At 46.0% G+C, this 10,410-nt stretch overlaps 1 protein-coding gene across 1 annotated transcript in view; it reads right to left on the reverse strand.

The window, feature by feature from the left end:
* Positions 1 to 255: 255 nt before the first annotated feature.
* syne1a (spectrin repeat containing, nuclear envelope 1a) overlaps positions 256 to 10,410 on the reverse strand; it is a gene marked incomplete at its 5' end in the record, with an annotated part of 157,820 nt that continues 147,665 nt past the window's right edge. The window contains 11 exons of the mRNA XM_083688496.1: positions 256 to 1,689; positions 3,785 to 3,843; positions 4,905 to 4,997; positions 5,170 to 5,451; positions 5,678 to 5,806; positions 6,048 to 6,254; positions 7,143 to 7,354; positions 7,580 to 7,706; positions 8,488 to 8,621; positions 9,274 to 9,342; positions 10,003 to 10,330. Of these exons, the coding sequence (XP_083544622.1) occupies positions 1,419 to 1,689; positions 3,785 to 3,843; positions 4,905 to 4,997; positions 5,170 to 5,451; positions 5,678 to 5,806; positions 6,048 to 6,254; positions 7,143 to 7,354; positions 7,580 to 7,706; positions 8,488 to 8,621; positions 9,274 to 9,342; positions 10,003 to 10,330 (1,911 nt within the window). The 3' untranslated portion in view covers positions 256 to 1,418. The remainder of the gene's footprint in view (positions 1,690 to 3,784; positions 3,844 to 4,904; positions 4,998 to 5,169; positions 5,452 to 5,677; positions 5,807 to 6,047; positions 6,255 to 7,142; positions 7,355 to 7,579; positions 7,707 to 8,487; positions 8,622 to 9,273; positions 9,343 to 10,002; positions 10,331 to 10,410) is intronic.

Genomic DNA, 10,410 nt, shown 5'->3' on the forward strand with positions numbered 1-10,410 from the left:
TACATCCCCACGCATACAGTACAGTGGTTGTTATGTTAGTCATCCATTATCAAGCGCACATGCAATCCACCTCCTGAATGTCCTGTAACATACATTACTGTGAATAAAGGCATTGAATATGAATACATTTGCAATTAATATTTTTTTACAAAGATATCTTATCAATGCCACAAATACTAGTATGATGTGTATTATTAAGTTCATGGTATATTATCATATTTGTATACAAACTTAAAGTATTAAGAATACATGGAATTAATATTTCATATGGATTTATTATATGCAAAGAGAGTATTCTTCATTAAGTCAGCATTAGCAAACTGTACATACATAAATAACCATTTTCATATTTTCATATTTTTTACAGTTTCATTTCAACAGCCCAGTGATTCAGATGTCTCCATCCATTTAGGATCATCATTATTATTAAAAGCACACTATTTCACATCCATCTACTAAACACTACCAGTGATTGTTTGGCTTTTTTTGTTTAAAAGCAAGGGACTTCAAGTGCATGCTCAAACATAAACGTAAAAAAATAATTGCCACATTGAAAGGCATTTTGAACATCGATATACAAATCACTTGAATCTCACAAGTGAGCATACATCTTTTTTTTTTTTGTAGTTTCCCCAATTGTTTTTTCTCTCATTTAAACACTGAAATGAAAATCTAAGTAAAATACTTGTCTTGGCCTTGGAGGAAGACGTCGGCCATCTTGTGGGACGGCTTCAGTGCAGTACCTTCAACAGTGCTTATGTCAGTGCTATAGGTTCAGCTTTTAGCTCTGTATATCATGATATCTAGGATGAAGGGATTGTTTGCTATTCAAACTTCAGCATTTGCCTTGTCTACGATTTACATTTGGCCTCCCACTCCCTAGGTGGCGCCCTAGATTCATTGACACTAACACACTATGCTGATTGAGTAACAAATAAATAGCAGCAGCACTGGACTGCACCGACACAAAGCACAGTCGACTTTGGCTCCCAACGTATAAATAGTGCTTTGTTTTTCCATCGACTTCAGAAGTTTCCTCAGAAACATGAAAAAATTAAATACAGTTAAAAATAGTAAAAACGCAACCGCTATGATTTGGATCCGGGGCAATGCCGGGTAGGTCCATTCATCCTGGGTCAGGGGTGGGTTTGAAGAGCTGAATTTTGCGGCTGTTGACAGAACAGTAGAGGTGCCAAAGTTAGTGGTGGGATGAGTTGCTGTTTTGAGACTGGGTAACTCAAATGAATAGAGGTTGTTTGTGTATCAGGGTCAGAGACAAAGTCTTGAGGGGAGAGAGGGAGAGTGTTGAAACAGCCAAGGAGGCACACTCGAATGGGCAAGAGTCTGTCGTGGTATAGGGTGAGGGGGGGGCACATTCATATAGGTCAGGGTCCTTGGTAAAGCAGAAGGGTGCATCCTCATATAGGTGGAGGTCCGTTGGTGTAGCGTAGCATAGGGTGGAAGGAGCGGGCAAAGTTGTTGGCGTGGTGGCAGCTGTAGTCCTCCTCCGTCATGGGCACGAGGCAGGCTAGGCCGATGAGGAGCAGGAGGAGGAGCTGGAGGGGCAGCGCCGCCCTGAGGACCCGAAACAGGAAGGGATGGCGTGGGGGGTACGAGGACGGGGAGACCTCTCCGGAGAGGTCAGAATGGGAGGAAACGTCGCCAACGCCGGCTGGCGACTTGGTCAGACTACAGGGAGAGGGAGAGAGGGGGGGTTAGACAGGGAGAGGGAGAGAGGGGGGGGTTAGACATAGCAAGGATGATAGAGGATGGTGTGGTACCATACACAAACACGCACACGCACACGCACACACACACACACACACACACATACACACACCACACACGCACGCACATACACTATACAAAACACGATAACAAAAGTCTGTCTAAGCACACAAACACACAATCCCGACAGCTCTCCAATACACTAAGAATGAACTAACGAAGCAGTCCTAGAAGACCGAGCCTTGTTTGAGCCTTGTTTGTCTCACTGGGAAACTCCCGTCTGGCCTTAGAGCTGACTGTGTGAGAGTTCAATGTCACAACTCATTCCGAGCCGAACCCTCATTGCCAAAACCCCTTCTCTTGAGACTCCCAGAGTGGGAGCCAAGAGGCGAACGGAACGCAGTGTTCCTCTACTCCATCTCATCCTCACTGGGATGGGGGAGGGAGAGGCAGTCTGCACCCCACACCTTCCCTCCCTATCCTTCCCAAAACTCTTCCTCCCCTACTAATTATGTTTGATGATGAGAGTATTCATGAAATGTGTGTGTGTGTGTGTGTGTTTGTGTGTGTGTGTGTGTGTGTATGCGTGTCTATTATGAGATTGTGTTCGAAGGATATGTATAAATGTGAATTATATGCCAAAATGTGTCACATTGTCTGTGTGTTTAAATGTGACATATGCACGATATATGCATGTGTGTGTGTGTGTGTGTGTGTGTGTGTGTGTGTGTGTGTGTGTGTGTGTGACTATTAGTATTGGCTTTTTTGGTTTAAAAGCAAGGGACTTCAAGTGCATGCTGAAACATAAATAATTGCCACGTTGAAAGGCATTTTGAACATTGATTTACAAATCACTTGAATCTCACCAGTGAGTATAGACGATTATTATTATTATTATTTTTTAAATACATGTCTTGGCCTTGGAGGAAGACGTCAGCCATTTCAACGTGTGTGTGTGTGTGTGTGTGTGTGTGTGTGTGTGTGTGTGTGTGTAACTATTAGTGTGTGCACTTACTGCACTTGTCTAGACACAAATCACAAATTCTAATCACCATGACAACCTTGTTTACTTAGCTAGGTTTCAATTTCCGAGGCCAATTAGTATTTAAGAGGTAGCTAGCGCTATTCAGCGCTATTCATACAAAACAGGCTATCTGGCCAAGCAGGGAAGGAGAACCCAAATCCCTTATTATCTCTAGAGAGAGAGAGAGAGAAAGGTGAGGAGAAATAGAGAGAGGAGATAATTATGAGACATTGTCTCATGGCTGCAGTCTTTCAGGGAAGGAGAGGGAAAGAGGGAGAGGGAGAGAGAGATAGAGATAGGTAATGCCATCTAGTGGGTAAAGAGGGAACTACAGGGGTTAGTGTTTTTTCTTTTCATTTTTACAAGTGAGCAGCAAAAACCTTGGTAGAGAGGCACTTGGCAGAGCCATTCAGACAGCCGGGCATAGCAGCAGAGAGCAATGAAAGCACAATAATCACACTTTCATTTAAAAGAAGAAGGGAATCCCCTGAACGTAGTAGGTGATTCCCAACTCATTTCACAGCAGGTTCGGTTACGTAGCTTCTAGAATGAGGGAGGATCATGGAACTCAATGGAGGGGGGTTTCAATATTTGTGAGTTACCGAATTCTGAGGGGTAAAACATACTAACAAAAGATTGTGAGCAGAGGGGGGGGAAAAGGATTGGATTGTCATACCGTCTGCCATTAGAAACTGGTTTAAGATCAGTTACCTTAGTCTTACCCTAATTATGATGAATTAAACAACAACACAGGTCTTAGACAAGTTGATTGATTGATTGATGTATCAGTTGATTGATTGGTTGATTAATGTTGACTTAATTGTTGTTAAGAGCATACAGTATCAATTCATATGCTGGGGGAGGTATGGGGTGGTTGTATTGACCGCTTTTAAGGCCAGTGTATGGGAGGAGTAACTTGGGCAGGGGGGTTGTCAACGGTGACGGTTCTGACTGGTTCTGGTTATTAGTGATTGGACCTAAGTCCTGGTTCCATCATCCTCCCATGGTTCTAGGGGTCCAGGAGAGAGGTACCTGTGGTGCGGGCCGCTCTGGGGGGGTCCTGGGTGGGCCTGACTACTTTTGCCCCGGGGCTGTACCACGCAATGAGCAGGGGGGGTAAAAGAAAGAAAGAATGTTTCAGTCCGGGGCAAATCATGATCAAGCTTCAGATGAGAGGAAAACAAACAAACAAACAGAAAGAAAGAGCAGTGTAACATCAATAAGGAAGAGAACATTAACAACTGAAGAGCAGCAACAAAATTCATGACGGTGATAGATAGAGTCTATCATAACCAAGAAATCTGGCTTTTTACACCGGGTTTTTCTAGGAAGGACTATTCTATAGATTCAGCACAATCTGCAACATTGCTTGTGATTTTGATAAGGGTTGTGGGTTAGGGCATTAACATGGACTAGCATTTGTGTGGTTATAAAACATACATTGTGTAAGTTTGCTAAAAAAAAAAACATTTCTAAGTTAGGCTGTGTTGTCTATATGTCCTGTTTGTATGTTACCAATGTTTAGTGATGCTTCATGATTTTATCCGTCTGTGAAAATTATTCAAGTTAGATTATAGGGTTACTGAGGTTTAATCTACAAGAATATGGGCCAGTTTCCCGGGCACAGATAAAGCCTAGTCCTGGACTGAATAACATTTGAGTAACATTTTCAATAGTAAATCTGATGCATTTTAATCTAGGATGAGGCTTAATCTGTGTCTGGGAAACCAGCCCTATTAGGAGGGTCTAGATATAAGCTCTCTGAAGCATTTTGTGAAAAGCCAGTGTTTCTTGTGCATTTATGGCTACGCAGATCGACATGGTGGTAGCAAAATCCATTTGACAGAGAAACAGCTTTGTTAGCAGGGCAGCTAAAGCATTTGACAAAGTGGTGGGCTTGGGTTGTGCAGAAGCTGGGGAATGATAGTTATTATAAGGGGGGGGGGGGGGGGGTAAACATGCTTTTGGGGACAGGAGGTGAGGGGGCCATAATTGGGTTTATAAAGGTGGAGGGATAACATTCGTGGGACATCCCTGTAGCCTTGGTACGGGTGACTCCACCAGTTATTGCTTCTATAGTGCACACCACCTCCTCCTTCTTCTACAGTGGCTAGCCCCTCCCCCTAGGAGAGCCTGCGGAGGGATACATTACCGATCGCCGGCGACTCGTCACGACCCCCTCTGACATAGGACTGGTCGATCCAGAGGTGTCCGATTTGTCGAGAGGAGACGGAGGCAGGGAGTCCTACAGTGGGTCAAAAAAAACACAAATAAGTTATAGAAACATAAAAAACATCTATATCTAAGAAAGAAGAGGCTATTTTTGTTTTTATTTTTTGCTATATCTCCTAAACATCAAGATATAGACCAGTCTATATTTCTATATCCACATACAGTTAGAGTTTCTATCCTCTGACCTGCTGTGTGTCCATGGTCTCCAGCCTCCTCTCCAGACCTTCCAGGTCGGCGCCCACCTCCCGCAGGAGCAGCCGCAGCCTGTTCCCGATCACGTGCACCTTCTCCTGGGCCTCCAGGCGCTCGCTGCCCTGGGCCTGGTCTGGAGCCTGGGGCTGGGCCCGATCTGAAGCCTGGGGCTGGAGTTGGACCTGGGGCTGGGATTGCACCACCAGCAGCTGGGCTGAAAGCTCCTGGAGGGAGGTGACCTTCTGCTGGGAGTCGAGCAGCTCTCGTTTGATTTGCTGGAGGTGAATGAGGGGAAGGGGGTGAGAGGGTTTGGTGTTTAGCAGTTATTTCGATTTGTTTTGGGGAATTCAACCCCTTAAGATGTTGGTCTTCTGAGAAGGAAGGTTTGGCTTGAATTCCAAGAATCAGGTGTCTTTGGTGAGGATTATATGTATGTATGTATGTATGTATGTATGTATGTATGTATGTATATAGTATTCTACATGCACTGGAGAGGCGTACCGTGAGTGTTCTGTGGTGAGTTCGTAGGGTTTCACGGTCGAGCCTGGGGACGATGGGGACGACCTGGTTCCTTCTGCGGTCGATGTTCTCCAACCACAGCAGTAGACCGTGACTCAGCTCATGGAACTCCTACAGAGAGAGAGGAGGGTCAAATGAGAAATGATTATCATAACACACATGCACTGACAGAAAGATATAACAACACATACATAATATGTCTGTATGTGTGTGTTTGTGTTTTACGCATGTAGAGGAGGATTTGTGTCTTATAGAGACTGTTTGCACATAAGTGTGTGTGTGTGTGTGTGTGTGTGTGTGTGTGTGTGTGTGTGTGTGTGTGTGCGTGCGCGTGTGTGCATGTGTGTTTTACCTGACACTGCATCAGCGCCCGCTGTAACTCCGCCCTCCAGTCCTCCAGTGACGAGCCCAGCCAATCCCAGCGCGAGTTCATCTCCTTGAGTCCGTCCCTCAGCTCCCACGCCTCCTCTGAGTCCGGCTGTGATTGGAGGAGGTCAGCGCTGCTCAGGTTGATTGACAGGACCTGGGACTTATGGGCGTCCATGGCCTTCTGCAGCTCCTATGAAGCGGAGAGAGGATAAGCAAGCGAATGTGAGAGTGTATCGCGGATCAAGTGAAATGATGGTTTTCGAGGGTAAAAACAAATCATGAAATAAAATCAATCTAATAAAAATCTAATAATAAATACATGTATTTGTTTGCTTGTAAGCAGTAGAAGCAGTAGAAGGTGTAATTAGGGAGAAGGTGAAATGATGATCCTCTCCGTTCAGGAGTTAGCATTATGTGTTTGTGTTGGATGCTATGAGAATGTATACAACAGTATGTGTGAGTGAATATCTATATATAACAGCCTGCCTGCCTGCACAGTAGCTGTAAGGTAGCCTGCCTAACCCACAACCCTATCTCTCCCCTACTGCTCACTGCTAGTTTACAGTGATATAAATAGGCCTGGTGGTGATGGGATTCTGCAGTAGGTGGCTGATATAGGTTGGCTGAGAGGTGACATGGCAGATATAGGTTAGTGGAGCCCTGCAGGGTTCAGCCCTGTTTATTAATACTCTGTTGACATCCCTGTCTGATGCTTTACAGGCTGGGATCAGCAGGGATATTTGTGCATGTGTGTGTGTGTGTGGGGGGGGGGGGGTGTGGGGGGGAGGTGTTATGTGTTAGAGAAGGCTCATGAGTGCAATGTACGTGGGCGTTGCGATGCCTGCAAGCCCTGAAGCATCATATATCAAATACTGTAGCTACTTAATAGCCCCCCCCCCCCCCCCCCCCACACACACACACACACACACTGGCACTCATACACACAGACACATGCACACAATATATAACACAAACCGCTCACACAAAGACATACACAGTCAGTGGTACAAATCCCACACGCACACACACACACACACAACACACACACACACACACACACACACGCACACACACACACCTTGAGCTTCCTGATCCTCTGTTGGATGGTACGGATGTCCGTGCTGAGGTCCAGCTCTCGGAGCTGTCCGAGCTCTGCCTCCGCCTGGCCCTGCCAGGCCCTCATGGTCTGCAGGTCTGAGATCAGCTGTTGCCACTGCTGCAGGTTCTGCTTCTGTCTGTGTTGGTCGCTCAGACACTGAGCCTGGATCAGCTCCCAGCGCTCAATCACACCTGGGAGGAAAACACACACAGGCGTTAGCTGACTCATTTACAATTGATGATGGCCATCAGAGGCTATCATACAACTATGTGCTTTCACCTGATATATGTGTGTGTGTGTGTGTGTGTGTGTGTGTGTGTCTGTCTGTCTGTCTGTCTGTGGATGGTAGTATCTGTGTGTGTGTGTGTGTGTGTGTGTGTGTGTGTGTGTGTGTGTGTGTGTGTGTGTGTTCTGACCTGTACTCTGAGAGTCTGGGCTGGTAGGGTTGGTGAGTCCTGGCATGTCATCATCCTCTTCCGTCAGTTCTCCTTCTGCCCTCTTCACAGCGTCGATACTCCCCCGACACTCCCCCATCAGACGCATCTGGGGAAGGGACACAGCATACACCAGTCATGACAAGACAGTAACCCTAACCCTAACCATTTATGACAAGACAATAACCCTAACCCTAACCATTTATGACAAGACAATAACCCTAACCATAACCATTTATGACAAGACAATAACCCTAAACATAACCATTTATGACAAGACAATAATCCTAAACATAACCATTTATGACAAGACAATAACCCTAAACATAACCATTTATGACAAGACAATAACCCTAACCCTAACCATTTATGACAAGACAATAATCCTAAACATAACCATTTATGACAAGACAGTAACCCTAACCCTAACCATTTATGACAAGACAGTAACCCTAACCCTAACCATTTATGACAAGACAATAACCCTAAACATAACCATTTATGACAAGACAATAACCCTAACCCTAACCATTTATGACAAGACAGTAACCCTAACCCTAACCATTCATGACAAGACAGCACGTAAAATGACATGACGTAAAAATGGCATGACAGTTGTTATGTTTTTGAGAGTTTTTATGACAGTTTCTATGTCTAAAAATAGGCAAGAACAATCGAACATTTGATGAATAGCTTGGGGTTGCTCACTCAAATGCGACGAAGATCTAACTTTATTGACGCATATGGCAATGGCTGTACTATATGTCAAGTATGAGTTCTATATGTACGACCCGTTCTATCCTTCTGAATGATATTTTTGTAACCCCATGAAAGGAAATGTGCCTTTTTCGACATAGTCTAGCACAGATATAGATAGAGAGTGCTCTCACGTAGCCCATGTAGGTGGAGTCCAGCTCTGGGGTGCTGCTGGACACAGCGCCCTCTCTATGCTGGAGGTGGTAGCGACCAGAGTCCAGCGCCTGGTCCAGCTGTCTCAGGTGGGCTTCAAGGTGACCTGGCTCACCTGTAGGGGGGTCAAGTAGGGTTCAGCCAATCAAGAGGGAGGATTTCTGGGGTCTGTACATGTGTGGGCAAGGTGGTCTGCCAATGGTAGTATGTATTTTGTACATACACATGCAGTGGGTACTTGCTTACACTTGGATTACATGCACATGGAAGGCAATAAACGGTAAACTAGCACATTTAAACTGAACAACCAAATGAAACAAAAACACTGGCTGTTAAAGGGAATTAAATGTTAGTTCAGTTCAGTGCAATTCCTTAGTTGAAATACCGTGGACAAACAAGGAACAAAATTAGGTGGTTTAGATGACCATGTGAGTGGAGTAATGTTATCACATTTCCTGGTTTTAATGCATGAAGGTGAATGGGACTTAAGCATGCAATGGTGTGTTATATGCACAATGGTGTGCTGTTCTACTGATGGTGAGGCATGCGATGGTTGTACATGGGTGACGTAGCATGCAATGCTAATCTAACATGCTTTAAAAAACATGCTAGTGTGAGTCTCTTGGTGTTATGTTACTGGAATTCTGCCTTGGCACTTGGACATGCCATGTTGCGTCATGCGATGGCATATGTTGTTAGCATGCTATGGTAAATATTATGGCATTTGATGCTTTAGCACGTCAGCATGCTAATGGCTAGTTGCCTACCGGAGGAGGACCTCAGTGTGTTTTCTGTCAGTTTTATATAGGCCTCAGGGCTCTCTGGTATAACTACATCTGTGAAGAGAGAGATACAGCACAGACCTCAGTCAGAACAGGGGACATAGGACATCTCTGTGTGTGGAAATGGGTGCACAACCTCTCTCATTTTGAACAAGTGCTAAGCTAAGTGTCTTTAGATTGCAGCAGAGAGGGGCTTAGATTGGCCTGACTGGAGGCCGGAGTTTTTTTTGTTGTGTGTATGTCTGTGGCTGTATTTGTGACACATAATTCCTCCTTGCATCCATGCTATCTATCTCTCTGTCTCTTTTTCTCTCTGTCTCTCTTTATCTGTCTGTCTCTCTATCTGTCTGCCTCTTTGTCTGTCTGCCTCTTTATCTGTCTGTCTCTTTATCTGTCACCAACTATCTCTCTCTCTCTCAGTCTCTCTCTCAGTCTCTCTCTCTCAGTCTCTCTCTCAGTCTCTCTCTCAGTCTCTCTCTCTCCATCTCTCTCTCAGTCTCTCTCTCCGTCTCTCTCTCCGTCTCTCCTTCTCAGTCTCCCTCTCAGTCTCTCTCTGTCTCTCTCTCAGTCTCTCTCTCTCAGTCTCTCTCTCAGTCTCTCTCTCAGTCTCTCTCTCTCAGTCTCTCTCTCAGTCTCTCTCTCAGTCTCTCTCAGTCTTTCTCTCAGTCTCTCTCTCTCTCTCCATCTCTAGTATGTACAGTGGTGTGCACTGACCTGACAGTACAGCTCCGGTCGTTCTCAGGTACTCATCCTCCTGCTCCAACCCCACGCGACCCCTCTCTGACCCCAGGCCTCCCCGGCCCCCACCGGCGCTCTCCAGACCCCGGCTCAGGTCGTAATCGTGGTCCCACTCCAGGGGGATGGAGTCCACACTGGCGGGGGTGTCCCGGCCCGAGCGGTCCGCTCGCTGGGGGGCGACACAGCCCGTGGCTGGGTGGCCGGAGCTGCGGGGGAGGGAGGAGTCGCCCCATTGGTCCGAGAAGTCGGCGCCTTCGTCGATGTCGAGCTCCCGATCGGAGCTCTCGAGCTCGTCGTCAGCGAGCTGACGGATAGAGGGAGGGAGGGGGGGGGAGAGAGAGGGAGACAGAAAGACAGAGAGAGAGAAAGGGTTATTTAAGGACA

This window comes from Argentina silus, assembly GCF_951799395.1.
Source record: "Argentina silus genome assembly, chromosome: 17".
Lineage (NCBI taxonomy): Eukaryota > Metazoa > Chordata > Actinopteri > Argentiniformes > Argentinidae > Argentina > Argentina silus.